The 25,320-nt window shown below is 41.0% G+C and overlaps 1 protein-coding gene across 1 annotated transcript; it reads right to left on the bottom strand.

Annotated features, from left to right (window-relative positions):
• Positions 1-444: 444 nt before the first annotated feature.
• LOC311230590 (nucleolar protein 56-like) lies at positions 445-24,094 on the bottom strand. Its single transcript, XM_084316913.1, has 31 exons — positions 24,010-24,094; positions 20,449-20,538; positions 19,377-19,491; positions 18,371-18,413; positions 18,167-18,202; positions 17,883-17,963; positions 17,672-17,698; positions 16,585-16,633; positions 16,372-16,399; positions 16,060-16,091; positions 15,276-15,309; positions 14,854-14,919; positions 14,624-14,673; positions 14,043-14,083; positions 13,757-13,783; positions 13,217-13,288; positions 9,372-9,451; positions 9,168-9,203; positions 8,865-8,945; positions 8,654-8,680; positions 5,914-5,962; positions 5,700-5,728; positions 5,386-5,417; positions 4,798-4,831; positions 4,578-4,610; positions 3,789-3,852; positions 3,569-3,608; positions 2,996-3,036; positions 2,717-2,743; positions 2,182-2,264; positions 445-1,942 (listed from the first exon to the last, which is right to left on the bottom strand). Exons 1-6 carry the CDS (start codon positions 24,010-24,012, stop codon positions 17,945-17,947), a joined length of 306 nt encoding a protein of 101 aa, XP_084173039.1. The 5' UTR covers positions 24,013-24,094; the 3' UTR covers positions 445-1,942; positions 2,182-2,264; positions 2,717-2,743; positions 2,996-3,036; positions 3,569-3,608; positions 3,789-3,852; positions 4,578-4,610; positions 4,798-4,831; positions 5,386-5,417; positions 5,700-5,728; positions 5,914-5,962; positions 8,654-8,680; positions 8,865-8,945; positions 9,168-9,203; positions 9,372-9,451; positions 13,217-13,288; positions 13,757-13,783; positions 14,043-14,083; positions 14,624-14,673; positions 14,854-14,919; positions 15,276-15,309; positions 16,060-16,091; positions 16,372-16,399; positions 16,585-16,633; positions 17,672-17,698; positions 17,883-17,944.
• Positions 24,095-25,320: the final 1,226 nt, after the last annotated feature.

Here is a 25,320-nt window from a genome sequence, read left to right as displayed (position 1 = left end):
CCAGGGGTCAGCAACCTTTTTGACATGAGTGCCTGTTTCCCGATTTTTCTCCCATCCCACCCTTCCTGGCTGTTGCGTACTTTCCGCTACTGTTGGTCCGGGAGACCGGAGACTGTCACATGCTTTCCTCCGACGCATGTGCAGCCTGGGGCAGGCCAACCTGGCCGCGCAGGTTCTCACCGGGGAGAGTGTAGCGTGTGGGAGGCCACACTATCTCTCCTCAGTTCCAACCCTCGCTGAGCAGGCGCACCGACCGAACTGTACTGTACGTGTGCTGTCATAGCTCCACCTACAGGCCTAATGGAGAACACCAGGATGTGAATGGAGGGTGAATGTGAGGTATATTGTGTAAATAAGTTTTGATTGATCGCAAGACTACTGTAAAAAAAAAATTACCAGAACTTAAAAATATTGAGTTCAGTTACTGTGCATTAATGTTTTCAGTTTTCAATCAAAATAAGTACACAACCACATTATTTCAACCTAATAAAACTATGTTTATTGTCATTGTTTTAAGAACACAAGTTGACTTGGTAATAATCACATTTTGAGTAAAAAAAAATTGCTTTTAACATGTGCAATGTTCAATGAAATAGAAAAATAAATAATAAAGTGTTGATTAATCCCACTGGTCACAATGGTGACCGTAATAATGTTTGTTATAAGGCTCTGCAAATGTTAATGAATGATGTAGCAATGTATTTCCAGCTAAATTGAAATAATAAACAAATAAAGGGTCTCAATTAAATATGTGGTAGTAAAAATAACCTGTGGGAGGATTTCAACAAGATAAATGCGACAACAGTGCAAAATATTTCACAAAAATATATATAAAAAAAAAAAATTATACTATTTTTGTATGCTGCCCCGTGCCTATGCAAATGCCCCCGCGTGCCTACGCAGGCACGCGTGCCTAGGGTTGCCTACCCCTGCTTTAGACCATATTTTAGTATGAATATGTGAATGAAAAAGTTTAACGTTGCTACACCCTGAACAATACATATAGGACATTGAATGGGCCATAATAATGGCAATTTAGCAATAGAATTTAAAAAGTTATAGCCCTGCAAAGAAGGGGAACTTCTCCATAGACAAATAGAGCTGGCGAGGGATGGTAAATTATGAATTTAACCCATGGTGATTAAGTGTTAACATCCAAGGGCCCACATGTGGACGATTCTTTGCCGACCTCTAGTGGCTCGGGTGTGCATTTCTTTTAATACAACATATAGATAGAATTAAAGCCCTATTTGTTGCCCGTTGATTGCCCTTTCAGGTAACGAAATCCGTTCAGCGGTTCTCGAGTTACATGCCGATATGTGAGGCGTGCCGCCAAAGTTCGCAAAAGTACACATTACCACCCCCAACTCCCGGGGCTCTAGCTCTGTCAATAATTTGGCGATCTCGAAAATCTTTGCACAGGGTTGTAGCCAATGAGTGTGGCTTTCCAATGATACGATATGATAATTGGGGATCTAATACTGTTGATCGATTTATGATAAAGAAAAGAAAAGTCCCCTATAGGGGGACCTTAAGGCTTAACAGGTTGTTAACACACAAATGTGTTTCCCGGTTTCAATGGGTTAAGGGGGAGTGAGTTTAACTTGCAGTACCACTAATGTCCACAGTCACTTCACAACACTTGGAAGTCCATCGTGACTGGATAGACTCACAGTACCTCCATTACCAGTGCAACGATTGACCCCATGGGCCCCGAGTGTCGTCCTTAGTTGTAGGTAAAAGAATGATCGCCAGGTACATCATAAAACTAAAGTATTTTTTCTGGTCTGCATCCTCTTAGCAGTTGTTTGTATTGAGCTGTACTGTACACATTCTGCAATTTGTAAAGTTAAACTGAAATGCATTTCATCTGTTGCAAAAGCTTCTTGTCCATACTTCATACGCACAGCTTCCAAGCCAACATGAAGAGCAGGCCTCCGATCTGAAAAGAATAAATCTAGTTTAATGACAAAGGGATTTTTTGAGAATCCATTATCGACTTGTCTCAACCTCAGTAAGAAATGGAACGGTAATGTTATAATCAAAGGAATTCATCTGGCAAAATCATTCATCACAGGTTGTAAGTTTATAAAATGGGCCATTTCCAGAAACTAAGTGTTGGCCAAGCCAATGTTAATTTCTGCAAATGGAGGTTTGTGGACTAGCATGAATGACACTCACTGGAGCATTGCATTTACATCTTCATGGTGGTGCTTGCCCATTGTCCCGACTGCCATAACTGCATCCAGGCACAGTCATCCAATCTAGTTGCAGGTGGGGGGGGGGGGGGGGGGGTGGGATTATTTTTGGAACTCAAACACATATCATGATTGTATTGACTTTTACCAACCTCAGTATGAAATGGAACGGTAATGTTATAATCAAAGGAATTCATCTGGCAAAATCATTCATCACAGGTTTTATTTATTAAAGGCCATGTCCAGAAACTCAATTTAGATTAACTACTGCTAGGAACATGACAATTGCTTGGCCCCCGGTATTGCCGCCTGCAGCGTTTGAGAACCACTCATCCAATCAACTTCACTAGAGCCTGCACTCCCATGGGTGTAAAGTAGATTACCAACTTAATTTCATCCGGTAACATTAGATAAGCCAAAGATTGATGTACCAAGATAAAGTATCATGTTGGCCAAGCCAAGGTTTATTTCTACAAAGTTTCTGGACTTGCCTCAGTGCATTTTACTGAAACACTTACCATGGTCGATCAAAATCCAGCAAACACCTGAAGATCAAAAGCAGTGTGTTTTAATAAGTTACTCGCGAGTCATTAAATCATATTATTATGCAAACAAGGATAGTCAGTAAATAATTATGTCCACATTAAATGTTCAGGTCAGACATTTGTAAAACATTCATCCATACAGGAAGTACCTAATAGGGATGCACCAATAAACATTTGTGGCATATTTACAAAAAGTCAAGATACCGATAGTTCAGGTATTGTGCATCCCCATTTGAAGTGTACTAGTCTCACCTTAAAGCAAATAGGAAGTGCCGGCTGGATTGTCACAGTACCTGGGGAGACGGACCAACATTAGGATCAACCATGCAAACTAAGCATTTGGATGCAAGAGCAGCACTGCCCAGATCAGCTAGAGCTAATTACTGACTCCACGGTTGATGTCAGACGTTACTTTATCATCACACAGGCCACACCATGTCACATCTCATTCGTGTGCCATTTGCCTGGCCTCTTCTGGTTGTGTGTTTTTAAGTAGTCATTAATACAAGAGCTTTATATTCACCCATTTCTCTGGCATACGCATTGAAAATGTGGGCACAGTGCTGCATGTGGAATCCAAGAGGACAGGCAATAGGATGGAGAATGGACCAGTGACACTTGTACATGGGTGGTTGTTTCAGACCCGAGATTACACTGTACAGACACATGTGCAATTCATTCATCTAGCTGGAAGCCAGAGATAACTGTTGCCAACAGCAAAATATGAGTGAACTTCAACTAGAACAATGCATTTGTACGAAGTGTGTACATGGCCTGAAATTCTACCCAGAGAGGCCCCGACAGATCTGCCTTACTTCTACTCACTTCCATCTTGTGCAGGCATCCTTTGAGAATTCCATCTCACCTGTGAAACAACACAAGCGCATTAGTATTTAATCTAATCCTTTGTGTAGCATTATGGGTTAGATTACAATCTAGATCAGAAAGTGATATTTTCCTCAAAAGGATCAGCGACCTGATTCAAAAGAATCATATCAGATTGTAAAAAAGAAAAACACCATGTAACAGGTCATAACATGCTTACCGAAATCAGCTCCAATTGAGGTACCTCCAAAAGCAAAACACTGGATTCAGACATTTCTAGGTTTCTAGAGAGAGGAAGAGAGATTTTCTTTAACAAATTGAGGTACAAAAATACAGCTAGTAGCTTAACACTTTGAATGACCATAACGAATATTCTCGGGTTTACCCCCCACAGGTTGAATGCCCATAACGGGAATATTTTTTTTTTTTTTTTTTTTTTACACATTAGCGATCTGAATATATCAACCGAGTCTACCGTTGGTAAATCAGCCACCCCAGGTGCTCAGATATATCTAGCATTTATTTGAAAACGATTCATAAATAGGCAGAAAAATTACGTTCTAGAATATTCCAGTACAGGGTGATTATCATGGAATCTCTCTTTTTTCCGTGAAAACGAGGGCTTTTCAAAATGCTATAAAACTGAAATGAACTGATAAAAAAAACAATCCGCTTCGACAATGTTGACTGGAAATGAGTCATTGATAATGCGACGGGCAGATTAGACAGCCATAATTTAAAACATAGATTAGGCGATATTAACGTTAACATTGAAGCGGATGGTGGGCATTCAAGCACCAAATGTGCGCCCCCTGCTGGGCATTCAAAGTGTTCATCGTTAATTGATTAACTACTGCCATGATTTCCGTGAGACTTGTGGCAGACTTTACCCCATAAATGCACCCATCAACACAATCAATGGGAATGACCCTGTATGTGTATGGTGGCTTGTATGGCAAAATGAATCTTCCCAAACCCTACAAACAAAACACGATGAAGCCAGGCTTACCTTTCTGGTAAGATGAAGCCATTGCAAGCGTTTCTAGGAATGAGAAAAAAAAAGTTTAATTTGCCTTGTTTTACACACAAGGTCCAGACTCATCTGAGGTCGATACATCAGATAGGAGCGAAAGACAATGCTAGTAGTTCTTCATGGTTAATCTGTTGAACTATAAGTTCATCATTGTATCGTTATAAAATAAATCATATCATTCATCAATTTAACTCACATCCTTCCCTGCAAGCTCCTGGCCAGTCATGTTCCTGGAGGAGAAGACATTTAAAATGTGTTAACTTCTGCTTCTCACACAAAGTGTTGTTGGCAGGTCTCCAAGGCCGATACATCAGATAGGAGCGAAAGACAATGCTAGTAGTTCTTCATGGTTAATCTGTTGAACTATAAATTCATCATTGTATCAAGACAGAAATGTGGGAAAATGTAGCATTTGAAGGCAAACGCATAGTATTTGCCAACAATCCAGACTAAATGGGTTCCTCATACGCTTAACAGATGGATAATATGATTTATGCAGTGTTGATCATCTTGCAAATTTGCATCTGGCCAATTTTCAGACGGCCTCATGAAAATGTATAATAAAATTAGGATAGAATAATCCAGTGAATATAGCTGCTTTTTTGCAGGTTAGGTGAGGGAATCGTTGCTCTGGTAACAGGTCAGGCTCAAATCTAAGCTTGCTCCAAGGAACAGAAAATCCCATGGCTGGCAAACTCATATTATCCAGCCAACTCTGTTATCCACGTATGAGGAGCAGGTCCCGATGGCTAGGAGAACCACATAACACAAGGTTGTAACTCACCCGAGTCAACTGATCTGAGGAACATGGGCAACCTGTAAAAATAATACTACATTAGTTCACATCAAGTAGATGTGTCGGATGTCAAATTTGAGATAACATGTCCATTGCTGCCATGCTCCCATACAGTCAGAAAGGTTGGCGTTTCCTCAACTTTAATCAGATGTCCCTACCAACACTTAATTCATCATTTGAGCATGGGAACAGAAAATCACATGCCTGTCAAAATGTATCTTATTCAGCCAACTCAGTTATCCACTATGAGGAACGGGTCACAGATGACTAGGAGACCCACATAACACAAGGTTGTAACTCACCAGTCAACTAATCGAGGAACATAGGCAACCTGTAAAATGTATAAGCATACATTAGTTAACATCAAATTTAGAATGTGTAGCCATTTCAAATGTACTGCATCAGGAAAACTAGCATCTCCTCATCCTTATTCAGAGAGATTCCCATTGTTTTTAACAAGTCATCATTGACAGTAGAAGTCCCATGTAGTGCCAACACAACATTTTGGTTCATTACCTGTCCTGGTGGTGGCCATAGGCGCATTTCTGCAGAGATGCATTTGAATCTGTAAGGTAGATGCAAATAAAATAAATACTTAACCTCTTCCACCCGACGGGACCCAAAATGACATCACGTCATACAAAAGTATCGTTTTATTTTTCAAACGTATTAAAGTATAAACATCATAACCATGTCACAGCATTTATAATGTATATAATCATCACTACGTTAGTTTACCAATAGGTTAAAGTGAGATAATTTTCGGTCTGGTTTAGTTTGCAAGAGACTTATTTTGGAAAATTATAGGCTATATAATGCATTATTAACAGGTGTTTCAGGTCTAAATGGCTTAGTACTGTTGACATTACACTGCTTGTAGTAGCATATTTCTGTAAATAAAATTACAGAAAATTATCACTAAAGTGCCATCTGTTGCAGCTGCACACTTTTCCATAAAAATAGCATATTTGGATAAGTGTGACCATTTCTCAAACTGAAAATCATGTATTTTTTTTTTAAATACAGAAAAGGATCACTAAAGTGCTATCTGTTGCAGCTGCACTGTTCTCCATAAAAATTGCATATTTGGATAAGTTTGACCATTTCTCAAAAACAGAAAATCACGTATTTTTTTAAATACAGAAAAGGATCACCAAGTTACCATTTCTCAAAAAATATAAATAAATACAGAAAATAAGCACTCGTTCACTCAGTGGACATTTCTAGCTCAATGCGAGGTCTGCTGCTGTTAGCTAATAATACGGTCAATACGTGGGGAGATCTTTGACAAGGCAACACGCATGTCATCCTCAAGGCTCAACTTGGCCCTACATTTTGTTTTCAGAGCTGTCATGGATGAAAACAGCTTCACATAGATATGTGGTGCTGAATGGTATCAACACCTTAACTGCTGCATCATGATACTTGGTACTCAGCACCACACTCTGAAACTAGCTCTCCAGGTGGCATCAGATGAGATTTCAATGAGTTCTTCCAAGAGTTTGGATGGAGATGTGTCAGGAAGCTTCGTCTAAATGTTGTCTGTAAAGGTTTTTTTTTTATCCAGAGTAACTTGGTGATCCTTTTCTGTGTTTTATTAAATAATGATTTTCAGATTTTGAGAAATGGTCAAACTTATCCAAATATGGTATTTATGGAAAACAGTGCAGCTGCAGCAACAGATAGCACTTTAGTGATAATTTTCTGTAATCCAAAAATAATTTAAGATTATTATTTTTTAAATCTCAAGCTCTCAAGGGGCAGCTCTCTGCGGCACCCCTGTTGAGAACCGCTGTTGTAGAGGACACCGGTAGCTTTTGATAAGTGTTGGAATTTTTCCAAACGACACTTCCCAAAAGCCTCTATGGGGTTTCAAGCTTCATACTTCTGTATGCATTTTTTTAGTATCTCTTATTATTCAGGATACTAAACCACAACACTTAACTGTAGACATATTGAAGCGGTTAGTTTCTCTTCCCTATTTTTAGCATGTAGCAACAATTGGATTTGAAATTAGTTTCAAAACGGTTGCATCCTGATAAAAAAAAGCTACTGTATACAGTCGATTTCATTATCAGTTCTTATGCACGCCTGGTGATACTAAATCCAAATTGAACTCTGCCATTTGAAATATAAGATTTGGCACAATCCATAAATGTGTGAATTGGCTATAAGGTAATTTATAAGACTGCTATTCTATAATATTTCAAATTGCATTGGTCCGGATTGGAGAATTCAGTACTGAATCTACAAAACCTTCCGATCATCTTCCCTTTATTCATTTCCTTAGATTTTTTTTTGTACACATATTATCTCAAGAAGGTACTGAACGAGATCAGTGGCAGTTTTTCATGCCTGGTCATTATTAGCATGGTGTTATTTACTATCAAAGATGCAAAGAAAAATCATTATTCATATTCCTTTGTTTCATCACAATTTAAGCAAGCCTAGTACTAACCACAATATTTCTGACACTGGGAATACATTCACTGAGGTCCATAGATGTCCCTAGATGCAAATGGACCTTGTAGAAGTGGAGCAATATTCCATTTACTTATGTATTTTAGGCAGATTTTCAGAAAATAGGGCTCCGGGCTTAAGGGGTTAAGACCTTCTCAGACAAATGCCTCCATGTCTTCAACTGAAAGGACACGCTGCTCTGAGGAACTGAACCAAAACCAAAGAACATGGTCCTGACCCAGAAGCCCCACAGACAGACTTGTGACCCGTTCCGACTCGTCATTGTGTCATCACAGAAGGGAGAAATGTGGCCATACATCTGGATCATAACAGTCATTGTAGCGAAATAATGTGGCTGGCTGTGGTGTGAACCCTGCTCTGTACTACAGGGACTGTATACAGAGTCAGGAACTGGTTCATTAAAAAATGTGAGACCCACCTGGAGGCACTTGATCTATTCCAGTAGTCTCCAAGAACTCACAACGGACAGCGCAACGTCACCTTTCCCCCAAAATAGTCAAGTAGTCCAATAATGATCATCAACTTGAGCCACGCGCACTTTGACATAAAGTGTGCTCAGGAAAACACAACACTGGTGAACAAACTGAATGTTTTGGGGGAAGAGTGGGTTTGAGAAGAAGTGTGTCCAGGCTGGGCGCATTAGTTATGATATGTATGCAATACATAGATGGTGTCGTTACATATACAGCCAGGGAACAGTGAGGGAGATGGTGTCGTTACATATACAGCCAGGGAACAGTGAGGGAGACCCATGAAGCACAAGGTTGTAACTCACCTGAGTAAACTGATCAGAAGAGGCCATCTGTAAATCAATCATAACATTAGTTTACATCAACAATGAAGAATGTGTAGCAGTTCAAAGTATACTGCGTCAGGAAAACAAGCCTCTTTCATTCTTATTCAGAGAGATTCCCATTGTTTTTTTTAACAATCATCATTGACAGTAGAAGTCTTTGTAGTGCCAATAAAACAGTCTGGTATATTACCTGTCATGGTACAGTTGGCCCTGGGGAGGCTGTAAGAGTTTGCCTGGACATCACTTAATAGGTTAGCAGAAGACTTTGCAACTGCAAGGAAAAAGAAAATTAGCCACTAGTCATTCATGTCAAGACAACGCAAGGATTCAAGTTGAGACGATATCCGTGTTTCAGATAATGCAATTGGTGGTTGCGGGTTCGTCATCCTGATTGTCAAGAGTAGCAAATGAGGTCATCATAATAGATATCGTGTAGTTTTTTTTTTATTTAAGAGTTAAGCCAAGCTAAACTTGTGACTGATTGCCATCGTACCTCATCTGTCCATGTTCTTCATATTCTGCTAGATACCTGTTGAGACAAGAGCAAGTCTTATAGCAGTTTTTTTTAACATGTAAATAAAGCAGATACAATTAAAGTCTCAGTGTATAAGTTCTCAGAAATCACATCTGTCCACTACTCTTGAATAATCATCGACTTTGAATTAGATGTGCACCAGAATCAGTCAATTATTCTTACCAGTCAAGATATCCAGCATCTCCTTCAACCAGCAAGATAAAACCTGGTGGAATGTTGTTTCCTTTGCGATTAAAGCATATCTGGCACAAAAAGAAAAGGTCCATTGTGTAAGAGATCCATTACCAGATATTAAATATAATATTCATATTGTGTTTATTAGTAGTTCACTTATTTATAGTTAGCTTATAATGTACCCTTCATTAGGTATGATAGTGAGTCTAATCTACAGAGCCAGCCAAGCTTTTGACTAAGACATGTGTTAACCATTACAGGGATTAAAGCAAAAAAAATTAAAAATCTTCCGACTGCTTTTTTTCAGGCCAAGTCATATTCTTATTTTAACATCCACTGTATTTTTTTTTAAATTTTATTATAGCGTTAGCGTTTTAAGGGAGCCTACTAGTTTCGGTTTAGTCGATAATCCAATGTACAGTTACACCCCCCCACCCCCAATGTACAGTTCGGAACAAGTTAACAATTCACCACTACAGACAGCCCCCAGTAGCCTAGGCCCTAGCCAGTCTCTTCAAACTTCCTCTCGAAACTTTTTTTATTAGGTGCTGCCGCTTATCCTTCATCCGAGAACACTGCGGTGGGTTTTTTTAGTGGCCGGCTTACTCCTTCCATTAACGTTATTATGCCAACGTTAGCTAATCGGTATAGCAGGCGTGCGTAACGTTAAAGGACGACTCCACTTTTTTTGGAAATTAGCTTATTTAACATCTTCCCTGGAGTTAGACAAGAAGATGCATACCTTTTTTGTCTCTGTGCGTGCATTTTTAGCTTTGGGAATAGACGCTCCGTTAGCATAGCTTCATCACTGGAAGTGGGGGAGGACAGTAGCCTTACAGTGCCTTACAGTAGGGGTGGACGGTATAAACGCTATACGGTATAAACGGTATTAATTTGCTCTACGGTATGGATTTTGACATACCGTTTAACCGGTAGAGCAGCTCTAAAATAGCAATGACGTCATGTAACCACAGCGCGACTATTTCAATCGCATTTGCCCCTAAAAATAGATAGAATTAGTCATAGATAATAGATATGTGCAAACTGGAAAAAGTTATTTAGGAGGCTTCGCGCAGTGGGCGTGTCAACATGCAATTGTCATTTCATAATAAACACATATCACCGCGGCGCACAGCAAGTTTCAATTTCAGTTCCTGGCATTTTTAACCAGTGGAGAAAGGTAAGATATTTCCCTATCGTTTTTCTTATATGAATTATTCTACGTTAATAAAACATACCTGGTGATCAACTACAGTTTGCTGTAAACATTACGATATGTGTGTAGTGTTATGATAACGACGGCAGCAGCGGGAGCCGGGAGGAAGGCGTGCAGCAGTGGATTTGCGAATAGCATGCAGCTGCAGAGCCGCAGAGCCAGTGGCTCTTTCAGGTCTGGTCACAGGCCCGTCAAACAGCGCCCCCCCACCCTTGCGCCGTTCTGACCCCCATCGTCTCTAAGCATTTTGTGTGTCAATTTGTTGACACATGTGTCAATTTGTTGACACATGTGTCAATTTGTTGACGCAATTGTCAATTCTTAAAGCTGAGGATGAGTGGCACCTTTGTCTCAATTCTTATTCAATTCAATTCGCTCTGCGGCTCTGCAGCTACATATGCTTCTAGCAAAATCCAGCCCCGCTGTTTGCAATGGGAGCAGGAGTCTCGACTCTGGACTTTTTTTATTTGGAATATAATGACTTTATACGCAAAAGTAGCCTAGTTTTAAGTTACAATATTATAAATCTACATGCCTTGAGGATTTCATTCTTTATATAGCCTGCCTATCAGGCAAAAAAAATTATTCTAACAGAAACACTGATACCGTGATATATACCGTTACCGTCTATGCTTCAAATTATACCGTGATATAAATTTTAGACCATACCGTCCACCCCTACCTTACAGTGTATTGCAAGGTCTGACATTGACCAAACTTGATATGCATGACCTTGGTGGGCTCTAGGTCAACTCCTGAAAAGGGGGTCAATGTCAGACCTTGCAATCAAAAGTTAGGGGGCACACTGAAATTATGGCAAGGGTTATTAGCCCCCTAACTTTGATTGCAAAGTCTGACATTGACCCCCTTTTCAGGAGTTGACCTAGAGCCCACCAAGGTCATGCATATCAAGTTTGGTCAATGTCAGACCTTGCAATACACTGTAAGGCACTGTAAGGCTACTGTCCTCCCCCACTTCCAGTGATGAAGCTAAGCTATGCTAACGGAGCGTCTATTCCCAAAGCTAAAATGCACGCACAGAGACAAAAAAGGTATGCATCTTCTTGTCTAACTCCAGGGAAGATGTTAAATAAGCTAATTTCCAAAAAAAGTGGAGTCGTCCTTTAAGTGCAAGCAGGTACATAAGCAGGTGGTGGATGCGACGTCGGTAAACAAGGAGAGATTTGACGCGCGAGGCGCAAGACTCGTGTTTTCTGACATGCGTTTCTACGACTGGATCTACTGCCTGTTCATGGTCTATGCTGAAGGTCGGTCAGACCAAGTTTAAAAGAATAAAAGTGATTAAATCAATTACTTTTGTCCTGTAACATTTATATGTTTAAAGAGAATGTAGCGTATTATATCAGCCTATGATTTATGGTAAAGTAGATTCCCGCGGGGGTGCGTCATCTCAAAACATCTCCCGACTTTTTTTTCAGGCAAAGTCATTCTTATTTTAACCTCCACTGTATATTTATATTTAATAGCGTTAGCTAAAAGTAAAGGACAACCCGTATCGGGGTCTGACAGCACAATTACATTTTCATATAACAGGCTTACGGGCTCCGGTAGAGCCGTCGCGCCTCCACTAACCCTTCAATAAGCTTTGTGGTCCGGGCATAAATGTGTCCATAAATCCATTTATTTAGATCCAACACTGTCTGCGATTATTATACATTTCCGACGACGAACTATTAGCGTAATCCTGTCTCTCGAGTCGCTGAGTCCTGCCATTATTGCTCCGCAGCTCGCCAATGACTGCTTGGCGCGGCCACGCTGTGATAGACATTTTTTTGCTCTTTTTCATGATATTTAGTTTCAATCTGTATGCATCTACAAATCATATTATACCAGGTAGCCAATTCCGTCAGACTCCGAATCAAATTGACAGAAATCCGCCTGGAGACGGAACGTTTTAATGCCTGTATCCCCTACTAGTTACACCCTGTTGCACACTCACGCTCGTTCCACCACCTTAAGCCAGTGGGTAAACGGCACAGTCTATATTGTGATTCGTTAAGGTGACTTCTGGTAACAGAGGTATTCAGCTTGTACCCAGGTGTTCAGGAGTTACGGTATGCTCTCAACACAGAGATTCAGAGGATTGACAGATTTAACTTTAACATCATTACACCTGGGTAAAACTAATATCTGACGGAGGTCCCACTAGACTAGAGCAGTCAGCAGACTGCCCGAGGCAATAGCCTCTGTGTTTACACGGGTTTGGGAGGGGCAGGAGGAGGAGCAGTGCGCTGCAGGTCTGTGTGCTTCAGGAGTCAGCGAGTGAGAAGTCCGCTAAGAATTGGATCATGTTTTTCGGTCGGTTTTCACATGACTATTTGGTTGCCCGCCACATGGCGGACAGACCTCAGTCTCACTCGCCAAACCTAAAATCTGCCCGCAGCAACGATTGACCCCATGGGCCCCGAGTGTCGTCCTTAGTTGTAGGTAAAAGAATGATCGCCAGGTACATCATAAAACTAAATTATTTTTCTGGTCTGCATCCTCTTAGCAGTTGTTTGTTGTAAGTTTATAAAATGGGCCATTTCCAGTGTTGGCCAAGCCAATGTTAATTTCTGCAAATGGAGGTTTGTGGACTAGCATGAATGACACTCACTCAATGATCTTCATGGTGGTGCTTGCCCATTGTCCCGACAGCCATAACTGCATCCAGGCACAGTCATCCAATCTAGTTGCAAGGGGGGGGGGGGGGGGGGGGGGGGGAATGGCATTATTTTTGGAACTCAACACACATCATGATTGTATTGACTTTTACCAACCTCAGTATGAAATGGAACGGTAATGTTATAATCAAAGGAATTCATCTGGCAAAATCATTCATCACAGGTTTTATTTATTAAAGGCCATGTCCAGAAACTCAATTTAGATTAACTACTGCTAGGAACATGACAATTGCTTGGCCCCCGGTATTGCCGCCTGAAGCGTTTAACCACTCATCCAATCAACTTCACTAGAGCCTGCACTCCCTTGGGTGTAAAGTAGATTACCAACTTAATTTCATCCGGTAACATTAGATAAGCCAAAGATTGATGTACCAATCATGTTGGCCAAGCCAAGGTTTATTTCTACAAAGTTTCTGGACTTGCCTCAGTGCATTTTACAAGTTTCTGGACTTGCCTCAGTGCATTTTACTTACCATGGTCGATCAAAATCCAGCAAACACCTGAAGATCAAAAGCAGTGTGTTTTAATAAGTTACTCCTGAGTCATTAAATCATATTATTATGCAAACAAGGATAGTCAGTAAATAATTATGTCCACATTAAATGTTCAGGTCAGACATTTGTAAAACATCATTCATCCATACAGGAAGTACCTCCTAATAGGGATGCACCAATAAACATTTGTGGCATATTTACAAAAAGTCAAGATACCGATAGTTTCAGGTATTGTGCATCCCCATTGGAAGTGTACTAGTCTCACCTTAAAGAAAATAGGAAGTGCCGGCTGGATTGTCACAGTACCTGGGGAGACGGACCAACATTAGGATCAACCATGCAAACTAAGCATTTGGATGCAAGAGCAGCACTGCCCAGATCAGCTAGAGCTAATTACTGACTCCACGGTTGATGTCAGACGTTACTTTATCATCACACAGGCCACACCATGTCACATCTCACTCGTGTGCCATTTGCCTGGCCTCTTCTGGTTGTGAGTTTTTAAGTAGTCATTAATACAATTACTATAAAACTTTTAAGAAGAGCTTTATATTCACCCATTTCTCTGGCATACGCATTGAAAATGTGGGCACAGTGCTGCATGTGGAATCTAAGAGGCCAGGCTGGATGGAGAATGGACCAGTGACACTTGTACATGGGTGGTTGTTTCAGACCCGAGATTACACTGTACAGACACATGTGCAATTCATTCATCTTGCTGGAAGCCAGAGATAACTGTTGCAAACAGCAAAATATGAGTGAACTTCAACTAGAACAATGCATTTGTACGAAGTGTGTACATGGCCTGAAATTCTACCCAGAGAGGCCCCGACAGATCTGCCTTACTTCTCCTCACTTCCATCTTGTGCAGACATCCTTTGAGAATTCCATCTCACCTGTGAAACAACACAAGCGCATTAGTATTTAATCTAATCCTTAGTGTAGCATTAGGGGTTAGATTACAATCTAGATCAGAAAGTGATATTTTCCTCAAAAGGATCAGCGACCCGATTCAAAAGCATCATATCAGATTGTAAAAAAGAAAAACACCATGTAACCGGTCATAACATGCTTACCGAAATCAGCTCCAATTGAGGTACCTCCAAAACCAAAATACACTGGATTCAGACATTTCTAGGTTTCTAGAGAGAAGAGAGATTTTCTTTAACAAATTGAGGTACAAAAATAAATACAGCTAGTAGCTTAATTGTTAATTGATGAACTACAAGGCCACCATTGCATCAAGCATGTTATTGGATTTGGGAAGTTGCTACTGGTCATCATAACTTTTATTGAGAAACTACAAACATTGAAAAATAAATGAAAAAAAAGTTTAATTTCCCTTGTTTTACACACAAGGTCCAGACTCATCCGAGGTCGATACATCAGATAGGAGCGAAAGACAATGCTAGTAGTTCTTCATGGTTAATCTGTTGAACTATAAGTTCATCATTGTATCGTTATAAAATAAATCATATCATTCATCAATTTAACTCACATCCTTCCCTGCACTCTCCTGCCCAGTCATGTTCCTGGAGGAGAAGACATTTAAAATGAGTTAACTTCTGCTTCTCACACAAAGTGTTGTTGGCAGGTCACCAAGGCCGATACATCAGATAGGAGCGAAAGACAATGCTAGTAGTTCTTCATGGTTAATCTGTTGAACTATAAGTTCATCATTGTATCAAGACAGAAATGTGGGAAAATGTAGCATTTGAAGGCAAACTCATAGTATTTGCCAACAATCCAGACTAAATGGGTTCCTCATACGCTAAACAGATGGATAATATGATTTATGCAGTGTTGATCATCTTGCAAATTTGCATCTGGCCAACTCAGTTACTCAAACACAGGTTGCCTACACAAGCAGGTTTCCAATAATGTGGACATCTTGGACAAACCAAGATGGGGCATTCTGGAGAAAGCCAGGAAACTTTAGACAACTGACTCGTTTATTAAATTACAAAAATAATCCATATGGTGAAATATAAAACTGCCTAAGCATCTAAATTGAGAACAAGCTTGAGACATTTTCAGATGGCCTCATGAAAATGTATAATAAAATTAGGATAGAATAATCCAGTGAATATAGCTGCTTTTTTGCAGGTTAGGTGAGGGAATCATTGCTCTGGTAACAGGTCAGGCTAAAATCTAAGCTTGCTCCAAGGAACAGAAAATCCCATGGCTGGCAAACTCATATTATCCAGCCAACTCTGTTATCCACGTATGAGGAGCGGGTCCCGATGGCTAGGAGAACCACATAACACAAGGTTGTAACTCACCAGAGTCAACTGATCTGAGGAACATGGGCAACCTGTAAAATAAATAATACATTAGTTCACATCAAGTAGATGTGTCGGATGTCAAATTTGAGATAACATGTCCATTGCTGCCATGCTCCCATACAGTCAGAAAGGTTGGCGTTTCCTCAACTTTAATCAGATGTCCCTACCAACACTTAATTCATCATTTGAGCATGGGAACAGAAAATCACATGCCTGTCAAAATGTATCTTATTCAGCCAACTCAGTTATCCACTATGAGGAACGGGTCAGATGACTTGGAGACCAACATAACACAAGGTTGTAACTCACCAGTCAACTATCGAGGAACATAGGCAACCTGTAAAATGTATAAGCATACATTAGTTAACATCAAATTTAGAATGTGTAGCCATTTAAAATGTACTGCATCAGGAAAACTATCATCTCCTCATCCTTATTCAGAGAGATTCCCATTGTTTTTAACAAGTCATCATTGACAGTAAAAGTCCCATGTAGTGCCAACACAACATTTTGGTCCATTACCTGTCCTGGTGGTGGCCATAGGCGCATTTCTGCAGAGATGCATTCGAATCTGTAAGGTAGATGCAAATAAAATAAATACTTTAACGTCATACAAAAGTATCGTTTTATTTTTCAAACGTATTCAAGTATAAACATCATAACAATGTCACAGCATTTATAATGTATATTATCATCACTATGTTAGTTTACCAATAGGTTAAAGTGTTATTAGATCATTTTTGTTTTGGTCTCGTTTACTTTGTAAGAGACTATTTTGGAAAATTTGAACGTCAGGAATTGTAGTTTTTTGCTGCCATTTTGTAGAGGACACCGTAGCTTTTGATAAGTGTTGGAAATGAATCTTTCCGAACGACACTTCCCAAAAGCTTCTATGGGGTTTCAAGCTTCATACTTCTGTATGCATTTTTTTTTAATATCTCTTATTATTCAGGATAATAAACCACAACACTCAACTGTAGACATAGACTCCGGGCTTAAGACCTTCTCAGACAAATGCCTCCATGTCTTCAACTGAAAGGACACGCTGCTCTGAGGAACTGAACCAAAACCAAAGAACATGGTCCTGACCCAGAAGCCCCACAGACAGACTTGTGACCCGTTCCGACTCGTCATCGTGTCATCACAGAAGGGAGAAATGTGGCCATACATCTGGATCATAACAGTCATTGTAGTGAAATAATGTGGCTGGCTGTGGTGTGAACCCTGCTCTGTACTACAGGGACTGTATACAGAGTCAGGAACTGGTTCATTAAAAAATGTGAGACCCACCTGGAGGCACTTAATCTATTCCAGTAGTCTCCAAGAACTCACCATGGACAGCGCAACGTCACCTTTCCCCCAAAATAGTCAAGTAGTCCAATAATGATCATCAACTTGAGCCACGCGCACTTTGACATAAAGTGTGCTCAGGAAAACACAACACTGGTAAACAAACTGAATGTTTTGGGGGAAGAGTGGGTTTGAGAAGAAGTGCATCCAGGCTGGGCGCATTAGAGTTATGATATGTATGCAATACATAGATGGTGTCATTACATATACAGCCAGGGAACAGTGAGGGAGACCCATGAAGCACAAGGTTGTAACTCACCCGAGTAAACTGATCAGAAGAGGCCATCTGTAAATCAATCATAACATTAGTTTACATCAACAATGAAGAATGTGTAGCAGTTCAAAGTATACTGCATCAGGAAAACAAGCCTCTTTCATTTTTGTTCAGAGAGATTCCCATTGTTTTTTTTAACAATCATCATTGACAGTAGAAGTCTTTGTAGTGCCAATAAAACAGTCTGGTATATTACCTGTCATGGTACAGTTGGCCCTGGGGAGGCTGTAAGAGTTTGCCTGGACATCACTTAATAGGTTAGCAGAAGACTTTGCAACTGCAAGGAAAAAGAAAAGGTCAAGACAACGCAAGGATTCAAGTTGAGATGATATCAGTGTTTCAGATAATGCAATTGGTGGTTGCGTGTTCATCATCCTGATTGTCAAGAGTAGCAAATGAGGTCATCATAATAGTTATCATGTAGTTTTTTATTATTTAAGAGTTAAGCCAAGCTAAACTTGTGACTAATTGCCATCGTACCTCATCTGTCCAAGTTCTTCATATTCTGCTAGATACCTGTTGAGACAAGAGCAAGTCTTATAGCAGTTTTTTTTAACGTGTAAATAAAGCAGATACAATTAAAGTCTCAGTGTATAAGTTCTCAGAAATCACATCTGTCCACTACTCTTGAATAATCATCGACTTTGAATTAGATGTGCACCAGAATCAGTCAATTATTCTTACCAGTCAAGATATCCAGCATCTCCTTCAACCAGCAAGATAAAACCTGGTGGAATGCAATTCATGTTAAAATGTTGTTTCCTTTGCGATTAAAGCATATCTGGCACAAAAAGAAAAGGTCCATTGTGTAAGAGATCCATTACCAGATATTAAATATAATATTCATATTGTGTTTATTCGTTCGCTTGTTAGCTTATAATGCTTATACCCTTCATGATAGTGAGTCTACTCTACGGACAGTCTAGACTAGAGAATAATTTATGACATGATGTCATTTGTGGTCCGGTACCGGAATGCACGAGTGGAAGAGGTTAAGCCAGTGGGTAAATGGCACAGTCTATATTGTGATTCGTTTTTTTTTATCCACTTTTTCTCCCATTTTTCTATATTTTCTCCCATCCCAATTTCGTATCATCCAATTCAACCCTCCCCTGTCACGAACGCCGTTTCTTGCCTCCCACAAGCCGGCTGCAATGTGGACTAAGTCATACATAGCACAAGTCCCCTCCGGTACTTGAGGTAACAGCAGTCGCATCTTTTCACCTGCGCAGCTCGATCTCTCAGTGGCGAGGAGTAACGCGTGGGAGGCTCACGCTGCCCCCGACACTTCCTGATTCTACTGCGCAGGCGCACCAACCGACCTGTAGGAGTCGCTGTCCACAACGCCCGATCCCCACCCATCAGTTTCCCACCCCCTAATACGGCCAATGTGTATTAGTACGGACGACCAGCTAAACTGAACGCAATGTGGAGCGCTGGGCTCGAACAGGCGAGCCCAGCGTCTCCAGTATTCGTGGCGAGCGCCTTGCCCACTACGCCACGTAGCCGACCTATATTGTGATTAGTTAACATGACTTCTGGTAACAGAAGTATTCAGCTTGTACCCAGGTGTTCAGGAGTTACGGTATGCTCTCAACACAGAGATTCAGAGGATTGACAGATTTAACTTTAACATCATTACACCTGGGTAAAACTAAACAAAATATCCAACAGACAAAAAGAAACACACCTTCGGAAATAGAGTTGATGTTTTCCAGGGCAGCCTGTGTCGACTTGAATGGGAAGAAGGCAGCCAGGCTGACCATGCTTGTTAACTTGGCAATACTCAGCACACTCTCCTCCACCTGCAGAGGAAATAAAACAGGTCGCTGCGGTTAGAGAAGGTTCTGCACAGTACCACTCTTCTGCCACATGAGGTATTCATTTGTCCCGAGTGCAGTGGTCCTTTCAAAGAACCTACTAGAACAATTTGTTGAAATATATATACAAATCGGTCTGTATATACTATATCTATACATATCCCCTACTAGTTACACTGCTGGCCAGTATGACTTACTACCATACCGCCTTTATACCTGCATCACAGTACAACATATTAATGAATTAATACTACCAACTCTGCATGTGCATCCGATAAGCACCATTACTCAGTAGTGCATGGTTTGTCCTCAAACGTAAAATAGGGATGTGATCAAATAACAAACACTAGTTATTATTCCCAGGAAGACAGCGTGGCTCGTTTCTCCCGACAGGATCCGCAGTGAGGTGGTATTGCCTTCACTACAGGTTTATGAGAGAGCTGGCTCTGCCCCCCTGTGTTAGCACCGAGGACATGGCATTAGTCCAGAGTGGGGAAAAAAAGGGGCTACAAATGTATATATTTTATACGCCCTTTAAATCACCTGTGCACTGGTTATTACTATTGCACTGTTACATTTGCACTCTGGTTTGGATGCCAAACTTCTTTTCGTTGTACTGTACTTGTGCTGAATAATGACGATACATTAATCTAATGAATGTTATTAGTCGCCTTTTAGTTACATTTATTTTTTAAGATTTTTTTTTAGCGTTTATCGTTTTTTTTCTTCCCACTGGGCAGTCCAGTAGAGAGAGAGAAGGAGAGGGAGACAGATTGGGGGAAGACATTTGGCAAATAACGACAAGTCTGGGAATCTAACCCGGGTCGGCCGTGCCGCGACTCAGCGCGTTATGTGGTTGGCAGGGCGCCCCACATTTTAATCTAATATAATACAGAGACTGCATGAATGTCCATGTGTAAAATGTGTAGCATATTGACTCACCTGAGGCAGCAGCATGCCGATCTCCTCCACCTCTTTGATGGCGAACAGAGCATAGCCTGCCGCATGTTCGAACAAGACGTGCAACAGCACCTAGGAGGAGAAACACAAGGTCATCCATGTTGAAAACAAATGAAAAATACACCATGGTGTAAATAAAACATCTGGTGTTTAATTTAGCAATTTTGCTAAGCAAATTTAGGAAAAATCCCCCCCACCCCCTCTAATTTACAGTTTCTTCCCCTTCGGATATATATATTTTTTTATGATGTTCTCTTTCTTACATACAGAACCATATATTTGTATGTCTTCTTGTATGTCATAAGTCTTGATGAATTGAAAATGGAGGACCCTGATGTAAACAAGACAAAAGTATTTTTCTGGTCTTCATCCTCTTAGCAGTCGTTTGTATTGAGCTGTACTGTACCCATTCTGCAATCCGTTAAATAACGTTTTCAATCAATCAATCCTGCTGCACTGTTGTACCCATTCTGCAATCCGTTAAATAACGTTTTCAATCAGATTCAATACCATAGTCCCCTCCAAACTCATAGCCATGACATGGACCACACATAGGGCTGGGCGATATAACGATAACGATAAATATCGCGATATATTTTAATAATCGATATCGAAATAAAAAAAAATAAAAAAATCGTTTTTTTTTTTTTACCTACAACAGGGCAGTTTTAAAACCAGAGACAGTGGACAGACTTGTCTTTCTTGCCTGCAACTTAAAGTAATGGCTTTGCTTGTCCAAATGACAATACTGACCAAATTCAGATTTCTTTTTCTCTTGTCCATTTATTTTGTTTGCTTTCTAATTTAAAATACATTTTGAAACCGTCTGTACACAGTAGGCTATGTGTGCTAGCAGAGCTAGACTCCAGTCACGAGTCACGGTGCACATGTGCAGTGGTTTGTCCACCAAAAAAGCGCCAAAAGATCAAAAATAAACTAGCAGAGCCAGAACTGTTCAACTCCTCTGGAGCCACAGCCAGCAGAGAAGCCGGTTTACTTTAGCTTTCTCAGCTGCAGCCTGAGAACTGGAGTGTGAGGGGATGTAACACTAAAGATGGCGGCAATGACAAAGAATTGCTGCAAAATAAACATACATCTGTTGTTAAAAAAAAAATTATTTTTTTTATACTTATAACAATTCGATAATTATCGATAGAGAAATAAAATAAAATTATCATATCGTTATCGCGATATGATTTTTTTCCATATCGCCCAGCCCTAACCAAACACATTGACAGTGTTGTGAAGAAGGCACGACAACGCCTCTACTTCCTCAGGCGCCTAAGGAAGTTCCAAGTCAGTCAGAAGATCCTTAAGAACTTCTACTCATGTACAATAGAGCATCCTGACTGGCAACATCACCTCCTGGTTTGGGAATAGCACTGCACAAGACCGAAGCAGACTACAAAGAGTGACACGTTCAGCCGAACGCACAATCGGAGGGGGGCTCCCCACCCTCCAGAACATTTACAACAAGCGGTGCAGGGGCAAGGCTAAGAGAATCATTAAAGACTCCAGTCACCCGAACAACTGCCTCTTTGAACTGCTGCGGTCAGACAAGCGATACCGGAGTCTCAAAGGGAGCACAGAAAGACTCAGAAGAAGCTTCTATCCCCAGGCCATCAGGCTGCTTAACGAACAATGAACACTACACAACAACAACCATCAAACGCACATAGCACACACATCCACACGCACACTCACTTTAAACAAACACTGTAGCACCCACTCCCCACACTTTATAGCACACACTCACTTTAAACAAACACACTGTAGCACCCACTCCCCACACTTTATATTTATTGATGAAGGATTGCACTACAACTCGTACACCTTACTGTAAATTGTACCTAAATTGTACCTCATCGTCATCCCATTTCTGCTTTGCACTATATAATATTGTACATTAGTACACTGCATAGTATTGTATATTATATGGTAACTCAGTTACGTCTATTCTGCATCGAACATTGTACATATGTCTATACTGAACACTGTGACCTCATTTTCTACTTCTAATTTACATGCTATACTATGTTATTTGATACTATCTTGTCTAGCACAGTCTCTGGAGCGTAACAGTAAGAAGCATTTTGTATGAAAGTATTCTGTACTTCTGTATGACAACTATTAAAGAAACTTGAAACTCAATCCTGCTGCACTGTTGGTCGAAACAGGCCCCTCCAAATGTCCTAACCCAGTTGTACAGTAAATGACCAAGTATGGCTTTGTCAGCATCCCAATGTAGAGTGTACAGTGTCCCCCGCCCCCTACCCAACCCCCCCCCCCCCCCCGACCTCCAATGTACAGCCCCCACCCACCCAACCTCCTCCAATGTAGTTTCTACATCAAATGTATATACACTCTTTTTTTGGACACTTTTTGTATCACAAACTACTGTATTTGCTAATCTGATATGTCATAAATGTATAGATGTAGCAGTACTGTCTGTATGTCATTGTCATATATGTTATGATGAATTGAAATGGGGAACCCTGATGTAAACAAGACGAAAGTCTTTCTCTGGTCTGCATCCCCTTAACAATTGTATGTATTGAGCTGTACTGTACCCATTCTGCAATCTGTTAATAAACTTTTCAATCAATCCACGTGGCAACTGGCAACAATTCAGCTGCGAAATGTGGAGAGGGAGTGAAGCCGAGGTGCTGTAGTTGTGGTGGGGAGCACAGTGTAGCGTTTCGGGGGTGCGAGGTGATGATGAAGCAGGTCGCGGATCGGAGAGAGAGAAGGGAGGGTAAGTTGACGTATGCTGGGGCGGTTAGCAGGGCAGGACAGGGGAGCCAAGAAAGGGTGCAGGGGGTTGAAGGAGGGCATTTGGCAGTGAGGGTAGAGCAGGTGGAAAGAGACAGGGGAAGGGAGGAGAAATTAGGTATTGTGGCCTTCGTGGCAGGGGTAGTTACTGGTATGGCAGAGGTTACGGGTAGAACAGAGATGGTGAAGATGATTGTTAGGATAGCGGTTCAACATCTGGGATTGGAAGGTCTGGACTGGAGGGAGGTGTGTGAAGAGTTGGCTGAGGGGGCTGCGAGGGACAGGGCTGCGAGGGACAAAGCGGCCCAGGATAAGATAGCAGGGGGCAAGGAGGGTCCCGCGGAGGGGGGCTCAGACAGGAAGTAGCAGCAGTAGATGCACTCCAATGGACAATGTAGTTGATGACGGGGTCCAGTAGAAGAAGAAAAAGAAGGTGAAGAAGGATAAGAAGGAGAAGAAGAAGAGCCCATAAAAAGAATTGCGGAGGGCAGTAATACGCCTCGATGCGTCTACTCTGCCGGAAATTCAAATAAGAAGAAGAAGAAATGACAAGTTATTTATGTCACACTCCTGTGTCGCCACGCTAACAGGTTGTCATCTCTCTGGTCGGGCTGAGCCCATGCCCAGGATGCCTTCCAATCCAACAGCTGTACAAAGAAAATATACCATTTCTGTGCTTATCTGAAGCTAAATGTCTAAGTATCGTTCCATTGTGTAACTAATCTGACTTTTATTTTGACAATTGGCACCAAATAAATAACAAAATCTTACCATTATTGTAAAATATCGGCTGCGTGTGTCCTGTTCTTCTCGTCGCCTCAGAGAAAAGACTTCCCGGAAGTTCCCTCTCTTCTTCTTCTTCGTCTTCTTCTTCGTCTTCTTCTTCTTTTGGCTTTCCGGTAGTCTACTCGTCGGCGTATTGCTGCCTCACACTGTTTGTGTTAGGTACTGCACACTACTGTGGCCTTACCACCTTATGATGAATGAATGAATGAATGAATGAATGAATGAATGAATGAATGAATGAATGAAAACTTTATTTAACAGATTGCAGAAGGGGTACAATACAGTACGGCTCAATACACACAATTGTTAAGGTGATGCAGACCAGAGAAAGACGTTTGTCTTGTTTACATCAGGGTCCCCCATTTTAATTTCATAGTGACATTTATGACATACACAAGTTACACAACATACATGACATCATGACATTTATGACATAGGGACGGACATACATGACATACAGGTATATAATACAGGCCTGTGTCCACAAGAAACTCTGTGACAGCTTTCACCACTGCACTTTAGTTTGCTGTTCGTCAGGTTTTAGTATATTCCTCAGTGAGATGCAGGGCAGCCCTGCATCCAGTACTGCAGTGAACAGCACACTCCTCTTCGTTGTGTATTTAGCACATTCCATAATCACATGTTGCACCGTTTCTTCTGCCCCACATTCACACAGTCCATTGTCATGCTTCCCAATGCCAGCCAGTCCCCCTGCTAGTCCACAGTCAGTGTCCAAACCTCAACCTTGTCATTATCACCAGTTCCCTTCTGTCGTTCCCCAGAGTGACGTTCCCTCCCCTGACATTATTTTGTATGTTGTAATAAAACCTTCCATTTTTTTCTCCCTCCCATTCCTTCTGCCACCTCCCATCTCCTCCTGTATTTTACTGCAGTATTCTGAGATCCCCAAGGCTATGCCCACATCCACCTCCTCCCTCCTCAGGGCCTCTTTGGCTGCCAAATCAGCAGCCTTGTTGCCCTCACATGCTGTAAACACAGTGCAACACCAGAAGGGGCTCTTTTGCCTTATATTTCTGGTGTTGATGTGTCTGTTACATTCCTGGTGTTGATGTGTCTACTAGATTAGTTTACTACTGTTACGGTCATACATGCATTAACTTATGGGGTGATGATTACGATGAGGATGATGATGATGTCATTGATGATAATGATTGGTGTCGACCACATCTCTGATCATCTCAAAATTCTGCTACAATAAAGAACTTCTTGGTACCTCTTTGGTCTACGGTGACATTATTGACACCAACTGTAAATAGAGCTGATCAATAGAAGACA

The sequence above is a fragment of the Notolepis coatsorum genome, assembly GCF_963971535.1.
Source record: "Notolepis coatsorum genome assembly, chromosome: 6".
In the NCBI taxonomy this organism is placed as follows: domain Eukaryota; kingdom Metazoa; phylum Chordata; class Actinopteri; order Aulopiformes; family Paralepididae; genus Notolepis; species Notolepis coatsorum.
Note: the sequence above shows the minus strand (reverse complement) of the source record. Positions and strands in the feature narration are given on the sequence as shown.